General features: G+C 44.0%; 1 protein-coding gene across 1 annotated transcript in view; it reads left to right on the top strand.

Moving 5' to 3' along the window:
* MAD1L1 (mitotic arrest deficient 1 like 1) overlaps positions 1-24,813 on the top strand; it is a 392,177-nt gene that overhangs the window by 199,023 nt on the left and 168,341 nt on the right. Inside the window, exon 13 of the mRNA XM_009645922.2 lies at positions 17,373-17,461. Coding sequence (XP_009644217.1) covers positions 17,373-17,461 — 89 coding nt within the window. The remainder of the gene's footprint in view (positions 1-17,372; positions 17,462-24,813) is intronic.

The raw sequence follows: 24,813 nt of genomic DNA, 5'->3' as shown, positions 1-24,813 counted from the left end.
AGGGAAAGATGTGTCACTTCTTGTCTTCTACAACGTTGGAGTTGGCAGAGGTCTCTCTCCTTTGGATGGGGCTCTTCCCTTCTCTGCCTGCCCAGGGCTCCAGCACTTGCACCATCAGCCCCACTCTCCTCCCTGCCAACCAATATAATCTTCTTTTTGTGATTTTTGTCTCCCCTCTCCAGATCAGCGTCTCACCTGGGTGACTTATTTTCAGACTCCTTTACAGCTGTCACTTCAGCAGTTGTTTGTGTATTTGAATTCCTGGTGCCTCACCTTCCTTTTCATCCCTCTCCCCCTTTTTCACCCGTGACCCACTGCTTGCTAGTTTGATGTTCAGCCTCCGTGGCTGGGGGGATGAAGAAGGTCTTATCCTGCTCTGTGTGCTGACAGATGTGGATATTGCTTTTCATCAGCCATTCTGCAAACAGGCTTCTGGCCCTAAGTGGAATAGAATAAAGACTTGTCAGGTGCTATCCTACAGCCTGCTGGGTCTTTGGGCTGCTTCTGCGATATACCTCTGTGGAGATGACATCTCTGCTGCCACCCTGAAGAGCACTAAATGGCTTTGCCACCCTCCCCAGAGCACTGGAAATCAGAAACATAGAATGTTTTGGAAACGAAGCGGTGTGCTCTAGGGCTAGTGAACCAGGTGACTGGATCTCCCTGATGAGTTTAATGGGGTTTCTTGTATGCGATGGGGAGCATCTTAGATGCCCTGGTAAATAATGATTTCTTTACATAGCAATATTTAAAAGTAAAATACTTGTGGGATAAATCTGATAGGATCGTGGCCTCAATAAGACAGTATCTGTGTCCTTGGGAGGAAAGGGCCCTAGTTCAGGGAGTTGTGTCCATGGGGACAATAGGAGACAAAGGGTGGTGCGTGCTGTTGGGGCCATGGTGCTAGGCCAGGGCACGAGGTCTCACTGGAGGAAAGTGGGCTGGACTTGCTGCACTAACTGCCACGGAGTACTCCGGCACGTGATTTCGTTGCTTGTCAGCTAAAAGTGAGTTTACTACTGGAAGAACAAAAAAAACAAAAAGCAAGGCAATTTAAACAACTTCATCTAATTGCAGTTGACAAGACAAAGGCAGTTTGACTTTCCAGTATTAATTAGCAAACCCATACTAATTAGCTTGTATAAGCACAATTCATGCTTTCCCTAAATGCAATTAATATTGCAAGTGAAGACGTCTCTGGGCTGTGCCGCTGTATCATTAACATACTTTGCCCTAATTAGACACGGCCAGTAGTGGCTGGAGAAATGAGTTTGTGATTACACCATGAAAAATCCTCTAATATTTCATATCCTTCAGGGAACTTGAACCTAGAATTTATTTTCTGATTTAAGAAAAATTACCCTTATCATTGTGCTGTGTAATTATAACAATGAAACTTTGATTTTTCTCTCCCTCTAACCTTTTGGTTATTTATTTTTCTTTAGTCACCGTTGAGTGTGGTGCTGTTGCAAGGGAACGGTGCATGCCCAGCCCTCTGAGCGGTGGTACATAACAGAGTCACCAATCTGACAGGGCTCAGATGACTTGCCCAGTCTCAGGGTGGTGTCTTTCTTTTATTTGCTGAAAGAATGTTTTTTGTTGTGAATTTTTTTTTTTGGTGCCTAAGCACACTTCTTTACTGCAGTTTTTGTGTATGTATGTGCACTTTTCTGACAACTTTATCATCACTGGTAGTCTTCTTTATAGAGGCTAGTGCTCCAATATCTTTATCTCTGGGATGTGCCAGGAGATTGCTCATAGAGTTCACACATACGGCTCCCTGTTTCGTAGTCCCAGGATCTTCCTACTTATGGTACGTTAGTTTAATGCTCTGCTGGCATAGAGCTGAGAGCTAGCATCACCAAAATACTCTTTGTGAAAACGCTTTCTTGTTTGTTATGTTATTGTTCTTTCTCTCCCTGAGGGAGGGAAGCAGATGATGTGTTAGTTTTTCTGATTTTCATTTGCCTTTTTCATCTCCCTTTATAGACAGGAGGAAATTGTTTGGCTCAAGCTTGCCATCCAAGCAACGGCTGTGATCCCCGATCTTACAATTTCTTTCAGTTTGGTTCTGTAGCAGGGGGCATGCATGGCAAGATTTTTTTTCTCCATCATTAATCCCTGAGGGAAGTCAGCTTGGTTTTAAAAAAGTGTCACCTGTATTTTCATTGCCCTGAGGTGTTCTGGGTATCCTTTGGATTTCATCTTCAAAAGACAGCTTGGCCCATGTGGGCTCTGAAATCTATAGACTGCTCATTGGAACAAATTATATTTTACCCTCCAGCAGATTAAAAAGGATGGATATAAGAATCAGAAGAATTGCTTAGCAGGGTGGGAGGTAAAGAAGATTTGAAGTCCAAGAACGTAGCCGTCACAAAATGAATGGCATAAATTGAGTGTTCTTACATAAGAAATAGACACCTTAAAATGAAAATAATGAATACCCCTTGCCTTGAGTAAAAGTGTTTGTTAACCCTCTGCAAAGAACAGGAGACCTTTACGTAAGGGCAGCAGGTCCGGAATAGTTAAGGAGCCAAATCGTGTTCAGTCTGATGAAAACGTAATGTTTAGGATTTGCTTAAATGTCAGTGACTACCTGCACTGATGGTTATCAGGAGAAGTAATGAAGACAGAAAGGAGGATGCATGAAAGAAATCGACTCCAAGAACACTGTGCGTGTTGCAGTTGGGAACTAGCTGTTCACTGGAAGGCAACACGGAAAAATCACAAAGACTTTGGGAAAATCGCAATAGGCATCGATCTGCAAACAAGAGACCCACACAGTTCACCAAACATTTGCATTATTACTGAAAGACTTTACTTTCTAGTGGTTACTTCAGACCTCCAGACTTTTAAGAACTGGAACTTTTGATACTTGAGAGAAAAAATACCTGGCAAGGATAAAAATTCCGTTATATTTTACTTTACAGGTGATAACAATAATAGGAAAGAAGTGAACTTCGGTATAGAAAGACCTGCCCTGGATAACTTGCCAGTATAGCTGATTTAATTCATGTTTAGGAGTTATTAAACATAAAGCGAGAACTACAACAGATAAGGCACAGGAACAAAAGTGGTGTTTGTTCGCGGAAATGTAAATTCTCTGTATAATCTACAATGGGATGGCAATTAAATGTGGGATTAGAGTTTTGAACCACGGTAGTTATAAATAGAAGTGAAGCTTTGCCAGAACATACATAGAACCAACAGTTGGGAGGGGAGGGGAGGTGACCGACTGGTGCAGGAAGTCTCCATCTATCACAAGTGTGTTTCATCATTTCTGAATTGATTTAGCAAGACGACAGCAAATCTCCTCACCATTTGACAGATTTTATCCTAACCCCTTGCGTGAGACTGGCAAACCCAAGACAGATGAGTAGCACGGCACTCAGCTGAGCAGCAGCATGAACACAGCAACAGTTTTAGTGAGGCAATTTTAGGGAAATGCCCAGCTCTCAAATCAGATTGAAAAACATTAATCTGGTTATAAAAAGGCAGCAAAAAAAGCTGATCCAGAATGAAATGATGTGGTAACAGAAGACTGGAAGAGGACTCTTAGATCATAAAGTCCAGTCCTTTGGTAACTAAGGCTATTGCAGCATATACCTTAGTTCATAAATTTATCAAGCTTGTCCTGAAACTGCTTAGATTGTTTGTCCCATTACTGTCATCGAAAGACTGCTCTGATAGCTGAAATCTTCCCAATTCCAACTGAAAATATATGTGCAGTTAATATCCATTTTTTCTTGTGCTAATGTTCTCCTTAAACCACAGTGACTGTTCTTCCTCCCTCATATTTAAGCTGTGACATATTTATAGAGAACAATTGTTCTCTTCCAGCATTTCATTTGTCTAGGTTAAACAAATCAAACTCTTGCAGTCCTCTCTTAAAACAGGCTCTTCAGTCTGCTCATGAATCCCACACCTTTCTTTAAATTTCTTCCCATTTTAATGTGTCTCCTTTGAAGATGAGTAACCAGAGTGGTCACATCATTCCAGGTGATGTTCCAGCAGTAGCTTGTACAGAGGTATCTTCTACAGGAGCATCGAGTACAGGCAGGTACCTCTCTGTCCTGCTCAGCTCTTCCATTTCAGAATCACATTACCCGTTTCCACTGCCACATGGCACTGATGTTCATCCTGTGATCCATTAATCCACCCAGCTCTCTGTCCTCCTGTCTGGTTTCTGACTGGTGAAGACTCAGGTTGTAGGAGAGGTTCTAGCTGTTGTGGGACGCACACGATTACATTCCAATTCTGCTGCTGTTCCTTCAGCTTGCAGCTAGCTGCCTGTGTCTGAGCTGTTTGTGCTCCTCCACGATAAAGCTTCCCTGCTTTGTCCTATCAGTAGTTGTGTTTGGGCTTTTATATTTTTGGACACAAGATCTTCAGTGAATTTTGTTTGTTTTAAATATGTTTTCATGATCAACATCTGAGGCATCTTTTTCTCTTACCAGGTAGTTTTATTTCAGCAGAGCCATTTGTTGCTTGTTTGGTCTGTACATACCTCACAGCGTATCATTCTTCATCGCGTGGTCCTGTTAATTTAGAAATGTGATTGAAATGAGGGGGGTGAGTGTGGAGGAGTCATCCATGCCCTGTTTCAACTTTCTCCCTGTGTTTTTACTGTAGGGCTTTGGCTCTCCAGGTGGAGTAGCCCCTGGGATAGAGGAATGGGAATACTCAAGAGTTACTTTTCGCTTTTTCTTAGCCGAGAGCTCTCTCTTGGTGCTTCTTGTAAACAAGTACGTTAAAATTAGTCCTTGCTGTTCCCCACAGTGTAGGAATATAGTGAGCTCTGAGGAATAGAGACAGGATTTTTTTTTTTTTCCTTTTTCTCTCTTAGCATAGGGAATAATGAATGGCCTCGGTTGGTTGCGTTGTATCTGCTGCACCATCCCTCCTGGAAAATTCATGTTCAACACACATGTTCAACTGTGGCAACATCAGAAGCATCTATTGCATGTGACTGCAGGCAAAGTAGAGAGTGCGGTGGAAGCTTTGGCATCTTGGTAGGTGAATGCTGACAAACTGCCTGTAGATTGGAGAGGTGATCAGTACCTTACACTTCTGCATGTTAATATCTCAATGCTGTTTTAATTAGGTTAGAAGAAGAGATTAAGTGAGTAAATTCTTGTGGTTTATCTCTGTTTTAAAAATCTAGCCAGGCACATGGGATCAAATAGTACATTCCCTTCAAATTAAAAAGAAATAAACGGTCTGTTTAAAAGTCCCATTACACAAATGAACCTGCTGTTGGATCCATTAACGTGAAAGTTTTATGGAACTCTGCAGCACCGTTTGGTTTTAACAGGACTGTTTTCATTTTCTCGTTGAAGGCAGTAACAGCTGACATGGGGTTAGGACTTTCACAAGGAGAAAACGTAGCTGCTGAAAGTGGGGAGCTGCCTTACTGCTGTTCCTGCCTTTGGCCTCCCTGTGGGCCAGGTACTGCTGGATTGTGAGGAAAATAGCCCAACCCAAAACTGAGCAGCAGTTCCAGCTCAGATGGCCTATATGGACGATGATCTAATTCTCAGCCATCATTTGGAGAGGCCTCCATGCCACAGGTGTACCTCTAAAACCTGCGTGCTGCGGGTTGCTTTCTGGTGAAAACGATGATTGTGAGCGCTCCGCTTTTCAACTCGGACATAGGCTGAGAGCTGATAATGTGCTCTCACCTTCACATTGCAGGCTTATAACTGGGGGGAAAGAAAGAGGTAGGGCTTTTTTCCCTTTGGTTATTGAGCAGAGGAGAAAGGTGGATGGTTTTTCTGTGCAGAGGACACTGTTGTGCTGTGACTGGAGCGGTCCTGTTGTCAGTGTTGCTGTTGTTACCATAAAATCTGAGTTATACTGAATTACTTGGTAAAATGAAATGAGTGGGACAGGGATATTATCAGAGGCCTTATTATAGTAGCCACAACCTTGAGGTACAAAAGGCACAATTAACATGCATGCAAGTGTTGTGCTATTCCAGGCTACATCCATCCTCACAGAGTCTGTAGGAAGTTTATGGGCTACCTCAGACCCCCATGGTTTGATTTAGTTGAACTAAAATATCCTGGAGGGTGCAGGGGCTCTCTGCTATATTCAGCACTTTGAGAGGTAAAGGAAAGTTGAGTGAGAGGTCCTAGATACCTCCTAGGGTTCAGTAATTTCTGCTCCTTTTTTCTGCCTTGTCTAAAAGGCAGCTTGGAGAAGCTGTAGAAGGAACATGTGCTTCCAAGCGCATGTCCAGAGAGGGAAAGGAAGACTTGGTCTGTTGAACAGTCTTGTTAGGATGGGACAAAGGAATCATTAATCTCCAACTTGCTTGTGACAAGGATGGAGACCCGTTTCCTCCTGCTTTCACAGTCTTGGGAGGTTGTGCCTGAAAGAGGACCATCCTGAGAGATCTGATCTGAGAAATGCAATTCTGTAGGCACAGTTTATCCTGAGGATGAGAAGATCTCAAGCTATGGGATCTAGGGGAACATTGAGAGCATGTTCAGTGGACGTGCCTGCAGATCAAAGGTTGCTGGATACTTTTGTTCTTGCCCAGGGCTGGCTTTGTGTGTATGAAAAGGGAGATAAAGACTTAAAAAACATGAAGTTTCAAGACTGTCTTAGTCTTTGTGCTGACAGCCTAATCAGCTTGATAGGTTATTTGTTTTGCTTTCAATCTTTTTGTGTCTCAGTGCCCTTAGAAGAGCTTGTTCCCGGTGTTTTTGCCTTTGGCCGTTAGATGCTGGGGGTGGGTAGGGGTGGCAGGCTGGGGTCTCTCCGAACCACCCTGTTGGGGCAGCAGAGTCCTCCAGCAGGAGCTGTAAAACCTAATTTATCCACAGAGACAAGAAGATCATAGAGCTGAATTTTTCCTGTGACCTCTTGGTAAATAATGAATGGCGGTGCCCTGCCTCGTTGGAATCGCTTAATTGAGGCTGACAACTCTTTGTTGTATTACAGGATCTAGCTTGTCAGGAGAATTTTAACTTATTTATGAATATTTCATTAACCTCTAAAGACTAGCTGTATAAAATTGCGCTCCTGCCAGGCCCTGTCCTGTTGATGCTGTATTCAGTGCTAATGTCATCTACCACACATCTATTACACCTTCCCTCCCCTCCGAGCTGAACCTTGGAGTTTATTGTTGGTGGCAGCAGGAACATGTTCACCAAAGGTTAAAATGCCAGGTTTCTGCTTTGGCACCAGAGCTGAACATACGGTATTTGAGAGGGAATTGCTTTTTGCTTTTCGTTCTGTGATTGCTTGCTGGCAACTGAAGGGGACCACAGGCATAATCCGAAGAGGCTAAAATGGGCAGAGCAGTCTTGGCATGGCCCTGTAACCTTTGCTTTTTGGCACAAGGAGAGAGATTTCCCACTTCTTATGCATTAAAAGCCCACTGCTTGTTTTCACAGGAGGGCCTCAAGATGGGTCATTTGGCTAGAAACCCTTAAATCTGCTCTTCTTAGCCTGTTCTTTGGGGAAGGGTTTGGGGAACAAGGCTCCTTGAAGCATCTGTCAGCTGGGAGGCTCTGTCGAGAGAGCTGCTGCTATCCCATAGCTGGATCCCTTGCCCCATCCTCATATTTCCCATCTCTGGGAGTTCAGAAAGCACCCTGAGCATGGAGCTCTGCTGGCCCCTCCTCACCCTCCCTCTCTCTGCCAGGCAGTGCCAGAAAGCAGTGCTCCCAGCTGTAGTGAGCTGTAAAATTGGGCTGGAGATGCAGCGGGAGCGAGAGCACTGTTCTTAAAAGCATGTTGAAGTGCAGGCGGTGGGTTCTTCCACGTGAGTCGGAGCAAGAGGATTAAGTTCAATTTTCAAGTCGAGCACTCAGTGAAGGCTCCTTTGCTCTCTTACAGTATTAAGTAGGTATTGATTCCACCGTATTTATGTTAGGAGATGAAGGAACAAAAATGGATGTTGGATTCGTCTTCCCTTTCTCCTTTGATCTTCCTAGGAGGTCGGTAAAATGCGTAGATTCTTCTCTGTTTAATATGTGATGATTTTTCAACAAGAAAACTGATGGGTGGGGGTTAGAGGTGGGATTACAAGCTACCATTTAATGAGTATTTGTTGACTTGAATGCTCCAGAAACTCCTCAAGGGTATATTTTCAGGAAACAAACTGTATTCAAACTTTGTACTGAGGAGGCGTGACATCTTTGCAGAATTTTTTGTTGCTCTGCCTGTGAATTACAGGTACTAGAGGACTTCCTTCTGGAAAAAGTGCCTAATCCTGCATGAAAGAAGTGACCTGTGTGATGTTCTTCTTGAGAGCAGACAACTTCATTGCGCCAGTGCTGTGGCCACACGGGGCAGGGTTGTGGCAGATTCAGTCCGACACCTCAATGGGTTCCCTAAAGAGACTGTTACTCCATGTTTTGCTGTTCTAACCAGGAGTAATGGGTAGGAGGTGTCAGCCATTTAAGGCTAATTACTCTGGAGTTTCCTTCTCTCGGTGGACACCAGCTGTTTTGCTCTCCCTGGTGGGAGGAGCTTTCGGTAGTAATTAAAGGAAACAGTCATCTACATGCTGCGGAAAGTGGTGGAGTGAGGCTGATAACAGCAGAGAGGCTCTGAGCTGAATGAACATGGAAATTAGGTGATCCTTCTTCAGAATGAGCTGTTAGAGGAAAAAGACGTTTTTTGGACGTGAAGCTGTCAGGGATTTTTGCTGTCATGCAGTGATGGTGGTGATGTCTCATAGCGGCTCCTGGGAGCGTGGACTGGACAGGGTTGCAGCAAGATGGAGAGGAACAGATTCTGTGTCTGCTCATTCTTCTGGAAGCAAGAGTTGAAATATGTGATTATACTCAAGTAAACGTGTGGGTTTAAATTAACATTTCCAGTTCCCTTGCTCAGTGAGTCTCTTGCACAGGGTATTTGCTCCTCGTCCCCTTGAACTTTTTTTGCTGGGCATTTCCAAACTGTCACATTTTGCACCCATCCCAGACTACCAGAAAGACATGAATACAGAATAAAGTGAGGAACAAAGCTCAAGAAGGCAAAACTGTCAGAACCATCCTACGCTGGTACCCACGCGATGACTGGTGTTGCACATTACTTGCTGTTGACATGGAGTCTGTGCTGGTGACCAGGGCGGTTGCCTTCGGACGTGCTGTAGCATCAACAAAGCATCTGGCTTCATATAGGACAGGCTTCTTCCAGAGCTGGTGTATGGTTTTGTATATACCGCTCGTGGGTAAAAAGGGCCCCCAAATGTTCCACTGGATGGGTCAGCTGGAGGGGTCAGGCTGTTCAAAGCTGCAGGGTTTTTCATGCAATTTTCACCCCCATTTTCACCCCCAACTGACGCTACCAAGTCTTGGTCCTTAGTGCGTTGCTGCAGGGTAAGAGTATCAACACTGTCACCTTGCCCTTGTTCAAGTAACAGCCCTACTTGCTGTAGATTAAAAAGCAAGAGAGAAAAATAAGTATTTTCTTGATTTTTTTTTTTTTTTTTTTTCCCTCTTAAGTATTCCAGACAGGAGTATTTGAAATGGATCATCTGAATACGGGTTAAGCGCTTCCAATTAGGCATTATTGCTCATCAGCAATAATCTGCTGTTGTGAGGAGCACCTGTGGGCACGGGGCTCTGGCTCTGCTGGGGCAGGATGTGGAGATGAGGAAAGGGAGGCGGGCGAGTGGGGAGGGTCAGCGTCGGGCAGCATTGGGGTGCGAGAAGGGATGTAAGCAGGGGCAGGAGGCAGGGGCGAAGGGGTTGTTGTAGGTGTTTGGAGAAGAGGTGTGATGTGGAGGTGATGTGTGTGATGTTTGGAGGATGTGGTGTGATGATGCTTCCTTCTTCGCATGCTTGCTGCAGGGCATGCAGCTCAGGCTCGTGGTTGATGCCGCTCATACGGGAGCATGGTAATTTGGGGACCTCTGTGGCACTGGCCTTATTCTGCAGAACAGAAAGTGTTTCCTGTAATACCCTATGCCATTGTGATTACATATGGAAACCTTAGGATAACCAGTTTAACTAGGGTGCCTGCGCATTCCTCCTCTTCAGCTGCTGGCGGCAGAGCTGTGTTCCTTTGCAGCAGGGCTGAATTTGGCTCCCTGAGCTCGCCTGGAGTTTCACCAAGCTCGTGCAGCACAATGTAGCGGGGAGGTGTTTGAAGAAAAGCTGTGGGCTGCCTGCAGATTGGGAATCAGAGGGGAGAGAGGTGAAAGCTCGTTAGGGCTCCCTTGGGGTAGATGAATTTGTTAATGACTATGCTGTGCTTTGAAAATGCAAATGCTGTGTCAGAGCTAAGTCTGATTATAATAATCAATCTTCCTTTTGAGAGGGTGCTGGAGATGGGGAGCGGGGAGAGGGATGAGACTGGGGCTGAATTTTTAGATCGCAATCTGAGTTTCTCCACTGTCGTTAAGGAAACCTGGTGTCGCCCGAGAGGTCAGCAGAACTGGGGAGAGGCAAGAGGTGAATTTGGGAGGAATGATCCTTGCAAGCACTGGTGGCACCTTGACAGGCTGAAGTTAATTTTGTAATTTTGTTCCTTCTGATTGTCCCGCCTGGAAAGGGAGGGGTTGGCGTCTGGTCCTGTGTGTGAGCACCCCCTGCTAATAGGAACGATAGAAACTGCCTCATAAGCAGGATCCTCCGGGGATGGGAGAGAGAGGAGGGCGGCTGCTGCAGACGGCCGGCGCTGACAGCTCCTTCTCCCTTGGCACTTTATTCGTTTGTAGCAAGCGTTCCTAGTAATTACGCCTCTTAATTTAGGAGAGCGAGTGGGAGAAAGGAATATAAATTTGTGTATTAGCTTTAGAGATTGGAAATAGGGCAAGCGAACCTTCTCTCTAGGAGATTATATTTGGAAATGAAATAGAATGACATTTGGTATAAACTTGAAAAATTGCTCTCTTTTTACTGCAACAGGAGGAGAAAAGCCACAATCCAGACTGTATTGGAGAGAAGCAGAAGTCAGCATATGTCCATTTCCCAGTTTGTGTGCATCTACAATAATATATATATGCATGAGTACATTTTTCGGGAACTTTGTTGGAAGGTTGCTTCTAGCCCTGCCTTCTCAGTGATAAAAGCACACCAAGTTTCTTACAGACAGGGTAACCCATAGACACTGGCAACTCTGATCCAGCCAGCCTTTGTCTTGAAAAAGAAAAAAAACCCACAACTTGTTTGCTTTAACCAAGTGGGAAATAGGTAATTCCAAACCACTTTTTATTGAATACCTGATTTTCTTTGGCTTTAAGTGTTTCTGTTTCACAACAGTATCAAGGATTAATTTTCCCAAGAAAATGTACCAGCTAATCCTGGACTGCTTAGCCTCTTTCTAAATGGCAAGTAATGTTTTGTTTTGCAAGTATTGTCTTATTTTTTTGAAGAGTGAAGTTCACTAAGAATTCTGGTGAGGCTTAGTTCTCTCCGTGCGTGCTTCTCTGCCCATGTTTTAGGGGAGCAGCCCTTCAGAATGTCAGCGGGCTGGGCACATGGAAGAGGTGATGCTGCTTTTGCTGAGCAGAATGATCCATGAAAGTGCTCAGCACAGTGTTTTACTACCTTGTAGTATTGCTGGACACCCAAATTAAACTCACTGGTGTTCATGTATGTTTGATTTCTGTCCTGATGCCAGATTTATAAGCTTGTAGACAGCAGGAGGTCACCAAGCTTGCCGTGCTGCTCTGTGGGAAGAGAGGAAAGTGAGATCCTTAGTCACTGCTACATCCTTTGGAGGGAAGCACAAATAGCATCACTAGAATAACTGGCGTATCAAGCTCCTGGGGTACAATAGTTTGCCTGTTTTCAAACCTCAGCGTATGGGTCATACTCAGGGTCCCATTTCTCTGTTCTTGTCTATTTTAGTTCACACTCTTCCTTTCCAAGTCCTCTTGGTTTTCGTACATTTAAATATTTATGTATTTAAATAGCTTCTTGAATTGTGTTGAGCCTTGTAGTCAAACACAACCTCTCAATTCACCTTTCCATGCTGGCTCCATGCAATTCAGTTCCTATTTATCTCTGCCTTTTTAAAATCAGCTCTTTTGCTGAGGAAGGCCTTTCAAAGGATGTTGCATCAGCCCATTGTTAAATAAACCTTTAGACATTTATAATGGATTCAGCATTTCCTGCTTTTTACAGTTCCAAGAATGCTGAATGACGTGCAGGCACACTTCATCAGGATAAGATTGCTGTATCAGCCCCTCACTAAAATGCACTCATTATTCAAATAATAACTGTATGTCTCCAGCATGTGTTCTGTGCAATACGTGTACATCATGTGGGCGAATAAACCGCCCCCTTTTTTTCAACATGCAAATCCTAACTTTAGCAGGGAGTTGAAATACTTTAGATCTTATGTCCTTTACTACCCAAAATGAGGCACCTAAACAGAGGCTTGATCATTATTTTGGGCAGCATGTTAAAATTTTCTGAAGTTTGTAAATGTGGTTTTCTGGTTTGATTTAGAAGTTTAAGTCCCGTGGTAAGTCTTGTTTTGAAGATGGAGTGTGGACAGTAGGTCACTAGGATGCTTTGGAAAGGGTTGTCTTCAGGAACGCTGAAGCCCGCTGGAATCAAGTGGGAGGAACAGCAGGTCCGTGGCATTGCGGAGACTTGGAGTACTTGTTTTGGAGGGGATAAATATGGGTAAGAAATGACAAACGCCAGACATATACCAAGAAAATCAGCTCCCTAAAGTAAAGTTTTGTTTCTTCTAGCTGTCAGGAGATGAATTTATAATTTTATGTTTCTCCTGTCATCTCATATATCTTTAAATAATTCCTGCAGAAGAGAGAACCAGAAAGGAACACATTTCTTACACTGCTGTGGGTGTTTGCTATGTCATTAACACTTGGAGGAGAACCACCATCTTGAAATCCTGCCCAGGCAGGTTTAAGAGTAAGGCTGAAAGAAGAAACGATATTTCATTTAATTAAACAGTAGACAAAAATCCGGCCATGTTCTTCCTTCCGCTCTTTCTCGGTTTTGACTATTTATTTTGGAAAAAGTATCTGCATTTCATCTTTTGGGGTATTTGTGGAAGCAGACATTCTATATACTGGATGTGTCCTGATCACTTTCTATTGAGAGCAGTAACGCTGGACTGAAATTCAGGCTTATGAAGTGAAAGAGAGCAGGAAAGATTTGGGATTAACGGGATCATATTAGGTTGAGAGCAGGAGGCTCCAGTGTATTCTGAGAAGAGAACATTACATAGTCAAGATTTTAAGTATTGGTTTATGTGTTTTATTCACAAGCTATGGGCTCTGACATTATTCCTTATTCTGCCTTTTCTAATGTCCTAAAAACCTTGGATAACTTTAAAAAAAAATAAAAATAGTAGCTTGGTTTCTTTTCACGATGCTAATGGGTTCTGTACAGCATGGTTATCACTGGGGGTCTGATCCTGGGCAGTATTAACCCTGAAATTCCTGCAGGAACTTCATAGGTACTTACGTCCCTCTTGTGCAGTTTTTGGGATAAGAGAGGCAATGCTGTATTTCGGGACAGTGTCTCTGCTCTCGATGCTAGTTAAAGGAGCCAGATCAACATAAAAGCCTGACCTAGCTCATTTGGTACTGAATGGGGGACTACAGCAATGAGCTGTAATTTCAGCAGCCCTTTTCCCCTCTCTGCTGGGTAACAGCTTCTACTAGTTTAATGTACAGTTTAACTTGGCCAGCCATATAAAATTATTGATAAAAATTGGAAGAGTTTAGACAGGAATATTGAGTTAGTCCAAAAAGCAGAAGATGCTTGCTGGAAGTGGCATCTGGTGAACAGGAGAGACAATGACTGGAAATTAATTGAGGAAAAGGGATGTGATGGGAATTAGGCAGAGAAAACAGTAAGGGGAGATGGGCTCTTCCTCTCCTTATCCTTTCTTGAGGCTGTTCTTTGCCACTGGTACTGAGAGGGAAGGGACAAGCTCTGCCACCACGGTGAGGCATTTCATGGTTTATCGCCTGGTCCCCAGAGTGATCTATCCTGAGGGGCTATGTCAAAGGGAATGGTCTTGGTGACCTCCCCACCTCTTAGGCTTGCACAAAGCACTGAAAATTACGTAAAATATGGGTTCGTATTTCTCTTATTACTGCCTTCCTGTTGCTTATTTTCCCCATTCAGTTCTGCTGCTTTTCTCTCTCTTTTCTCTGCCTTCTGCTCGACTGCATCGTGCACAGGACTGCAGCGAAGGTCCAGCTGGCGGAGCAGGTAGCGGCAATGTCTAACACAGCGTTACGCTGGTTCGAGCGTGCCAGGTCTGACCAGAGGCTGGGGAGATCATGTTCTGCTTTGGATTGTCCCGCAGGCAAACCTGCAAGCAAGAGAAAGCTTTTATCAATGGATTCCTTATTTTTTTGCTCTTTTTTGCTGTTCTCTTCATTCTTGTTTCACAAAGACCTGTTTGCCTGCGCTGTACTGCCTTTGGAGAAGCGGACTTGGATCCCAATAATAAGCCACTCCATCTTATCTCCACGAACTTTCTTTTTGCCCTGCAAAAGACATAAATTACATTTTTAATATCTTCTTTGAGATTGGCAGGCAGGGATGTTATCCTCACTGAAACCCATACAATTAAAGGAAACAAGCTTGCATATTTTAAATTAAATACTTAATAACTGGTTTACTTTCTTTTTTTAAATAAACGATTAATGAGATTTTAATGACAATAATTTGCTATGCCACAAAGTTGTGCCTTGGCCTGAACTTGAAACTCTCCAGTGGTTTTAATCCTAGTGGAGGGAAGCAGGTCTGTGTCAACATTTAACCGCTCGAGCTGGTTTCATCTCTAAAGATTCCACTGTGCCCTCCTCTCTCTTCAGGCTCATCAAATTTTCAGTCCGGGTAGTTTTGGCTCTTGAAAATTGGGAGAACACAGAAATGCCATGAAATGCCCTTACAGTCCCTCTGCCCTTCCCTCCTCATTCTTCTTCAATGGCTTATTCTTAGAAACCCAGCAGAATCTCATCACGCCACTACTGAGCGTGCCTGGCACTAATTTGTCACCGCTGTATATCAGGTGAGACCTGCATGGATGCTTTCCATGGCAGCATTCAGTTGAGCGTGTGTGCATTCGCTCTCCTGTCTCCTTTTCCCATTACGCACTCCATTTTTCTTCATCTCCATACAGCCAACACCAGCGACCCCAGATCACAACAGCAGATTACTCGCCCACTCCCTCCATCCTCCCTTCTACCCCGAGGAGGTGGCCGTGATTTATCTGCTCATGTCGGTGAGCAGGTGGCAGTTGGACTCAAGGCTGAGCCTGCTTAGCCTGTGATAAATAACATATTTACCAGCCCTTCCATCTTCAAATGCCGTCCTCATGCAGTCCAGAAAGCAGCACAAAACTCTTAAATAGCAAACACATCCAGGCTTCAGCAGCCGAGGGAAACGGGAGATATGATGAGTGTTTTCCTGCTAGAAGTAGGTTCGAATTGATGCCTGCTCCTCGTCCCGGTACCTTTTATTCACATTCCTGGAATTATCTGGCGCGCTTGCTTTATCCCCAGCCATCTGTGATGGGCTGAGCTGGGAGAGATAAGCTCAGTAATCAGAAAATTGAGGGAAGCATTTCTGGCTGTGATAATCTTATCAGGCAGCTAATATACATTAACATTTGTACAGCCTGATGATGCAGGTGGGCCTTTGCTTATTCCTTCTTCCTAGATGCCTTTTGACAGGCAGGGGGAGAATGCAGGACTTTGGGGTGCCGGGGGAAATTTGGCTGAAACCTCTTTTCTGCCCTTTCTCTTCTGCTCCGTCCCTATGGTATCAGAAAGGGGAGGGAGAATAATCCAACCATCCCTTTTCTGCCCTTCCCTGCTAGCGGTGCTGCCATGCTCTGTCTTTTCTGGTAAGCCTGGAAGGGCAAAGAGGCGAGATGTCAAAATTTCAGTTCTGGCTGAGCAATATGACTGCACGTGTTGATGTGCTCCTCTTTCTTGTAAAATTGGGGAGTTTCTGCCAGCTTGCTGTCTTTGCAGGAAGTTTGCTGTTGCAATGGGATTTTGCTTTAAAAGTCTAATCAGTGCTGTTGAAGGGAATGGTGTATTAATGGGTTGTATCCCTGAATGCTGAGTACTGAGCTCTCTGTAGTCCTAAGTTTTGCATCTATAGTTAGGGCTGGATTGCTTATTGTTTTCCTCCTGAGTAAAAAGTATAGTTTCTGTCGATAGATTTATTAGGGGAATTGGTTGCCAGGTGATAAAAGACAGATGACAAAAGGAAATCCAAAATCTTGAAGGATGAGTGTGAAGGAGGTCTAAGCTGGGAGACGGTGTTGGAACAGAAGTTTGAGTATCCTCTAGGTAGTTTGTCTGCTTACACTTCATGATAAATCATTTTCTGAGGGGTTAGAAACAAGTAACATATGTTGTTTATCAATCTGTGCATTGTCTTGATAGCTGAATTAGGGATACAGATTCCAATAAGTCAGGGAGCCTGGGAATGGTAGAGTCACAGAATCACAGGATCACAGAATGTCAAGGGTTGGAAGGGACCTCGGGAGATCATCTAGTCCAACCCCCCTCCTAAAGCAGGTTCTCCTAGAGCATGTTACACAGGACATTGTCCAGGCGGGCTTTGAATATCTCCTGAGAAGGAGACTCCACAGCCCCCCTGGGCAGCCTGTGCCAGGGCTCTGTCACCCTCAAAGCAAAGAAGTTTTTCCTCATATTCAACTGAAACCCCTTATGTTTCAGTTTGTACCCATTGCCCCATGTCCTGTCACTGGGCACCACCGAGAAGAGTCTGGCTCCGTCCTCGTGACATCCACCCTTGAGATATTTGTCTCTGTAAGAAGTTTTCATGTCTGTAGAGTTTTGAGGTACTTTCTTGTGAGTTCCTTCCCAACAAGGCCAGAGGCAGAAAGTATTCCTAATCGTTTGTTCCACCAGACCTACCTGATCAGCTTGAGCTAGAAGTGTATATTGAAAGTGCTGGGAATATTTGCCAGTCTTTTGGATTCAATGTATGTGTCTGAGTTGTCCTAGACAAGAGAGCATAATCCTGTGGTTCATTTCTTCTGGGGAGGAATTGAAGCTAAATGAGGTTGAAGTGTCAATACTGAATCTTGGGTACCAGCAAGCTCCTAATACCACACAGATAATTCTCTGCATCCCATTATCCATGGGAATGGGTTGGGAAAGGATCTGGATGAGAAGCAGAAGCTTTGCTGAGAAAGAGTCAACTTTCTGTGCTTCGTCTACCTCGGAGAAAATGTTGGGGAAAGGCAAAAGGCATTGCAAAGGGAAGCAGGGTTAACCGAGGCTTTGACATTCAACACATGAAGAGTTGTGCTTCATGTCCGTATCCTGAGAATGGTCTGAACTGTGCAGAATGCCATGATTTCCCCTTTGCTGCTTGTGTGTCCCCCTTATTAGTACTGGAGGAACTAAAGCCTTTTCTCTTCTGCAGCTGGAGGTGGAGATGAAGGTCCTGAAGTCTCAAGAGTGCACGGCTGATCAAAGTACCATCATCACCAAGGAGGAGGTTGACATGCTCAGGTAGGCAAAGCAAGGGGAAGGCTGAGAAGATTCTACTATTTTCAGTGGAACTAATGAGAAGGGAAATGCCCAGGGTAGTTTCACTGCCTGCTCTGGTTATTGTCATCTTGTGGTAGAACACCAGGTACAGGACCTCACTGTGCTACAATGCATGAAAAAATATACGTGTATAGACTGCCTGTGTACATATGCTGCCTGCTATTCGGGGAACAGCATGATAGCATCAATCAGGACGTGTTTTCCTTGTATTTCTGAAGTAGGATGTTCTTATCCTGAGCGCGCTTTTTACTTTCCCACCAGCTTTTATGGACATGAGAAATCCATGAAGCGTTAACAGAAAGCCTCAGCCCCTCATCTTTCCTGCATTTAGATAAGTTTCCTGCATTTGGATCCTTTTCCTGCATTTGGATCCTTTATAAGCCTTTCTGCCTTTTGGGAGGCTGCAGGCTCTTTTCTTCTAATGTTTGGGGTCTCTCGTACTCAGTTAATTTATAAGACTGGCTCCTGCGTCACTGTTCCCCCTGTTGGCTTTCTTCCCTGTGGAAACAGCATTGCTCTTTGTTTCTTGTTTTGACCAAATCTTGACTGTAAATACAGGATCTGTTGACATGTGTGTAAAGAGGTTTAGAATCCAGCTTTTGTAATACTGATGTGCATGTAGCACTGGAGATAAAAGAGGGATGTTTCCCCTCGTGCATTGCTGCAGATGGCAGAGGGGTACCTGTTGTGATTCAGTGAAAGAGAAGTTACAAAACAGCATTTCAGCAGAGGATACATGAGCATTTACAAAAGGTACAGTGAAGCTAGACAACCTTTCCATGTATTTATTAAAGTATTTACAGCTTCCATTCCAAAGCAGGTGACACAATAAATACTGAGTACAGAAAAGTTCATCTGTTTCTGAATGTTTAATAAAGTTCCTTTTATTTAAGCTGAGCAAATCAGATCCTGACAGGCTGAGTTTTTTATTCTCAGCTGATGTAAGACTCTGGCTCAAGTTTCATTTCTTAATTCTTTTATATTTTCAGCTCCATCACTATAAAGCGTTACTGCCTCTTAGGACTGAAAGCAAGATTTTGCAGCAAGCAGAATGCCGAAATTACTGGCCTGTATGTTATGACTTCGCTCTTGTGCTTTGCCTCTGGAGCTTGTTTTATGGCTTTGGATGCCCAGCTCCATAGCAGAGGGGAGGTGTTTGAAAATAACACATGTTCAGCTAAGCTATTCCAATAAGTTTTAGGGCTGTACACCTAGTCTTAGGGACTCACTCCTGGAGCATAGGTCCCTCAAGGTGGTGTAATAGTTCTGAAGACCTAAGGCATACATCTCCTTTTTCTATTCCGTCATATGTTTGAGTTCTGGTAGAGGGTAGTATGCTATGGCTTCCCTTTTTCAGGGGGGTAAATGTGTCTCCATCTGCTTTTGCGTATTGTGAATGTTTGGTTGACCCAAGCTCATTCAGGTTTTCCCTTCACTAAGGCACACTAGACCCTCTGAAACCTGATGTTTGTACTGCTGTGGAAGTATTCAGCCCCTCCTCGGCAACGTTAAACCCGTCGCTCCTGATTAATATTGTGCCTCTCTGTCAGTAAAGCCAGCATCCTGCTTGCTGTCTTCTGGGAGCCGAAGGTTTTCAGAGTATTCCTACAGCACCTCCTTGGTCTCTGCCTCCCTGGGTTGGTATGGGATGCGGCATCCTTTCATGTCGGAGACGTTCAGTCTCTCTAGTTTCACCTCCAAGACTCATTATACGGTGTTTATCTTCACCGAGCAGCATTTGCCATCTGTTAACTGAGCAGCTTCAGGAACAGCATGTGTGGGGGAAACAGCTGGATTGCCACATAGTCCAGGGCCACTTCATGTTGCAGAAGGCGCTTGGCAGGGGGGATAAAGATGTTTGGCTTTGCCATGCATTAAAAAAACGATTTCCTGGGCAGGTACAAGTGGAGCTCGCGAGTACCTGCTTGTTATGGGATTGTGGTGCTAGGTTTGGCTCAAAGGTAGCGCTAAAACCCTCTAGATAATTTTTTTTCCTCTTTTTTGTTTTTAAATAATTTCTTTGACTACTAATCTCATCTCTCTCCTCCTTTCATGAAATTGTGTCAAAGCCTCCACACAAAGTATGACAGAAATACAGGCCTATTCCCAGTAAAGCTGTTGGTGGTGCGGAGCTATTCTCCAGTGATGAGCCGTACACTGAAAGCTGTTTCAGCAAAAAGCCTAAGCTTCTGCAGTTGTTTCACGATGATATTTTTGTCTTTTCTTCTCTTTCCCATTTCTCTACTGCATGCTCCTGAGGCTATGGATGCACAGAGGCCACAGTCCCAGGATCTAATTCCAGGCTGGTTTTTCTGTCACCTTTTACTGAACCACTTTTTGTTGTTACGGCTGATTTAAATACTCGTCCCAGGCTCTGGTGCTAGTCATTTACCTACAAAACTGTTCCAAAAAGCATGGATTTGTTTGTTTTAAATCACCCTTTTCGCTGCTCAGCTCTAACAGTAAAGCGTTCTCGTTCTGCTGGAGCTCTCCTTGCTGGAGGGCTGGTAAGCCAGTCCCTGCTCCTTTTTCCTTACTGTTGGCTACTATTGGTGTCTTTGCCGGCTCTCAAGGACTCCGTTCAGCATTGCAGAATTGACTCCATAAAGATTTTTTTCTTGTGCTTCTAAGCTTAAGCAGTCAAAGTATATGGTTGGGCCTTATTTTGTGTTTTCTGGCATTTTCTGTGCATTGGACAAGAAACTGGGCCGAGTCCTTTCTTCTCAAAGGAGTGCAAGATAAATCACTATCTTCCCCCAGGCTTTTGGGGTTCAGGAGTGATATGCTGTGGTCCACACCAGAACGCTCCTCGTGGCTCGGCTGGATGTGTCCTCTCCATACAACAGAGGCGAATTGGGTAGCTATGATTAAAGAACAGAAGGGAGGAGAACAGAGATTAGTATGGGAAGGGATTAGGTCTGCTGTGCTTGTCCTCCTCCTGTGTCCTTGTGGGCCTCTACAAGGCTGGTTTACTCAATTTTATGTAGCTGTTAAGGAGGAGCAAGCAACACGAGCTCCACTGTTACTCCTTCCTTCTAAAGACAGCTGCCAGAAATGAATTCTGGCAGAAAACGGGGGGAAGAATGCAAACTTTGGAATTGGAAAGTGGGGAAAGAAATGCCACAGCTTATGAGGGAGTTATTTCCATTTCTTCGGTTTATTGTGGTCTTTGAAATCCCATTAACCTACCGTACGATGTGTCTGCTCTTCTGGACTGAGCCCAGCCTCTCCAGTTAGCTGCTGTCATGGAGGAATGTGAAAAATAGAGGAAAACCAGCAGAAGCCAGCGAGGGGAGTCTGCAGAGCAGGAACGGACTGTGAGCCTCCAGGCATTTCCATATACACCCCCGTGGTTAGAAGCTAACTTCTGAAAACAAAAGCAGGAGAGACATAAAGGAGAAAAAAAAAATCCATATTAATCCTTTGAATCTGTATTCACCTCCTGTGAGTGAATGAGAGCTTTTAAAAATATATCTTTTGTCTCATTTTTCTTTAGTATGGAAAGTAAATTTTCAGTGAGAAACTTGAAAGACTTTATCAGTTTTTCCTCCTTCTCTTGAGAACAAAGTGCTCTTTCGTCAGACCTTTTATAACTTTAAATGTGAAACTCTCTCCCAGCATCATCGTTTCCGAAGAGACAATAAAAGCCGGTGCTAATGCTGTCATTTCTCACACTTCTTGCTGCTCCCACTGAAATCATATTTGTTTATATTCTGCAGATCTTACAGAAAGAGAAAGTGGTCAAACTGTTGAGTTCAGGCACTGTGGGGTATAGCAAAGCAAAAGAGCATTTAGGCATTAGCACCTTTTAGAGGGAAGGTGATAACTGTGTATTCCAGGTGATAACTAGTATTTCAGAACCTAGAAATAAAGTAATATATTTAAAAAGAACCTCACTAAAGACTTAAGTGGCAACAGCTGAAGGACCTTTTCAGCTGGAACAAATCTGAACTTTTTCTTTCTGCTGTCAAACTGCAACCCCAGTAAATCCTAAATGTTTTCTGTGGATTTAGTGACTGGGTAGAGTTACAGTAATTCAAAAGAAATTCATGTCCTTGCCAATGCCTATTAGTCACACTTGCTGGAATTCTGTCTGCTCTGCTCCTAACACCATCTCAGTGCCATCTGGATCCCTTAATAGCGCCTTCCCAACACATACATTTTCTGCTCTATTCAATAGTTTCCTGTTCAGCAATAGCTTTTCCACATGGCCATGTCCTCTTCGCAGATGGGGCCTCCATCAGACATGTCCTCATCGGCGATATCCATGCAATCACATAAGACATCTGAGAACATGAAAAACAAATAAAAGAAAGATAAAGGGGTGATGGTGGGCAGTTGTCACTGGTTAACTCCACCGAAAAGCTCTGGACTGAGAGAGACTTTTGGAAGTGCCTAGATGCTGTTGAAAATCAAATGGATTCCCCCCCTTCTTCCTTTCTAAAATAGAACCAGCCTGGCCTCTCTAGCAGCCGTCACTCACCATCTAAGCGCTTTTTAGACAGACTGATCGCACATGGTGGGAAGTCTCCTGATTCTCACAAGTGTCATTTCAGGAGACCTGAGGCTGTAGGGTTTTTTGTTTTTTTTTTTTCTTCTTGTTCCCTCTTCTAATTTGGGACAGTGAAACATGCAGTAGAGGCAATATGAAGCTCAGTTTTCAAAAGTGGGAGAATCCACAAGTCTGAGCAAATGCCAATGAATCTTCATCCTTGCACTAAATTTGATCTTATGAAAGGCTGCGGAGAAGGCTTGAATTTACCTTGTGCCTGTGGAGCCTTCGACTCTGGGTTAAGCTGTCTGCATCTGATGCAGGAAAAGTCTTCTAGAAATGCAAAGAGATCTTTGCCAGAGTTTAAGTATTTTCCTGTTTTCAAACCCCTGTATGGAGAAAAAGTTGGTAAATTTTCCAGAAATTAATCCAAATGATTTTTCACTGTATCACAAAACTGGAGAATGGTGTCAAGATTTCAGAAAGTAACTGATGTTTCTTCCTTCCTCGTGCCGCAAGGCTGCTTTTAAAATGGGCACCAGCGTTCATTCCAGGCCAAACGTTAAGTTGATAGATGGTTGTGCTGTACCCAGATGTTTCTGTACTCTGCTTTTTGTGGTTCTCACATGAATTTATCTCTGATTGTTCTCCCTACCTGAAAGTAACTCCCATATATAATAAGTTGAGGCATGCAAATTGGTGATAAAATAGCATCACATATCTTGTGCAGATGTCCCTGGACAGAGGGAGCACAAGGTGTATGCAGACTAAAGCTGCCTTTGTGGATGCTGGTGCATCTGAAAGCAGTACACAGTTGGCCCTGTACCTGAATTTACGTAAATGAAAGAATTCAAGTGCCAAGTAAGTAAATATTTTTCAATATTTGACTGCCGTATCTTAACCACCAGCTGCAAATGCTTTGCTGTGTTTATATATAGATAGGATTTCCCTTGCTTCTCTCTCTGCCATTGGGAAGAATTCCCCAGGGCTGGAAAGCAAAGCTAGAATAGCACAAACTGTTTGCTAATGGTTCTTAATGCTTTCCCACTGGAGATCCAGGACACTTAACAATGTTCAAAATACGTTAGAGGAGGCCTATAGGAAAGATGGGGAAAATCTTTTTAGTAGGGCCAGCTGTGACAGGACAAGGGGTGATGGTTTTAAACTAAACCAAGGTAGGTTTAGACTAGATATAAGGAAGAAATTCTTTACACTGAGGGTGGTGAAACCCTGGAACAGGTTGCCCAGAGAGGTAGTGGAGGCCCCATCCCTGGAAACATTCAAGGCCAGGTTGGATGGGGCTCTGAGCAACCTGATCTACTTAGCGGTGTCCCTGCTCCCTGCAGGGGGGTTGGACTAGATGACCTCTAGGGGTCCCTTCCAACCCAAAACATTCTATGATTCTATGATTCTATAAGTAGTGAAAGCACTAGTCAGTCCTAAAAACCTCTCCAGTACAAAGAGGTTACAGCAGTGTTCCCGGTCCTCAGAGCAGAGGAAGTGGCAAGTTTGGCTCTGAAGGAGAGCGGAGCCGAGGCAGCATGGAGGGGAGCTCGGCAGGCTGACCTGCCCCCGGCACACAGCGGGGAGCCCCAGGCTGTGTCTGGAAAGCAGGATACCCCAGTGCTACCCCAATAGCTGGGCTACTGGGGAGGAGCAGGCACCTGAGGGATGAGCCCAAGGGCAAGCTCCTGGTGAGCTTCCGTCGCGAAACAGGCGGCCTGGGTTCGTCTGCTGCCCGACTGCCAGCACCCCGGCCCTTGGCTCGACGCTCGCTCTTCGGTGAGGCACAAAGGGCACGAACAAATCATTAAATCTTAAAATTGCAGGTGAAATAGCACAAAAATACAATGACTTAAACCTACCCTTGTTACAGCTTGCTCCTGTCTCAGATCTTTGTGTTTTCTGGTGACTGCTATGAATGATTTTTAAAGGGCATCTAAGAGGCCTGAGCTTAAACCTCCACACGGAGAGAAAGTCTGCAGGCAGATAACAGCAACATCACAGCTTATTTGGGAGGCTGGATGGGGAGAAATTTGTTCTAAATTAAAATTCAGCATGTCAAGTATGGAGAAAGTACTGATGAGAGTCCTGTGTCTGGCTCTGACCTTTCAGTAGCTGCTGCGCTGTTGTTCCTCAGAGAAAAACGTTGCTCTTCGTGTGGCCTGTTCTGCAATCCATTTAGAAACACGACATTAAAAGCATTAATTCCATTTTGAATTTCCATTTTTTCCGACCTTTTCAGTCTCCTGCTTCTTCAGCATCCTCCATCCCCGCTAGCTTTGTGTCTCTTCTGGAAATTATTGATGATATTTTTTAATGGCCTGGACAACGCTAAAAGCTGCTCCTTGGCATTTTAGAAGCCTCCAAGAGTGAAAAAAGATGATACTTTATAATATCTGAAAATTACCAGCAGGGGTCGGGCTTACAAATAATTTAAGCAATTCCAGCTGCATATTTATAAAGGAGACATTTCTGTGCTGAGCATGTTGTAGATCAACCAGCTTCTATGGAAAAGTTTGTTACTGTTGCCCAGTGAATAGGAGAGACGGCTTCGTCATTGTACCTGAAATTTCTGTTGCATAATTTTGAGATGCTGGCAGATGGGTGTGTTGTTTATTGTCATGGTGCAAGGATTTTCAGCTTAATTTAGATCATTGAAAAGTGAGTATTATCAAGCAAGATAATTAATTTTTTAAAAATAGTTCTGGAAGAGGATCCTGAGAAAATTGAATGCAAAGATTGATGTTAATATGTATGAGTTACACAGTTAATCCCAGGAAGTTAACATGCAAAAGGTGAGGTTCTTGCGGCAGCATTA

Source organism: Egretta garzetta, unplaced genomic scaffold (genome assembly GCF_000687185.1).
Source record: "Egretta garzetta isolate BGI_Z169 unplaced genomic scaffold, ASM68718v1 scaffold299, whole genome shotgun sequence".
Lineage (NCBI taxonomy): Eukaryota > Metazoa > Chordata > Aves > Pelecaniformes > Ardeidae > Egretta > Egretta garzetta.
This window is presented reverse-complemented; position numbering and strand designations above follow the sequence as displayed.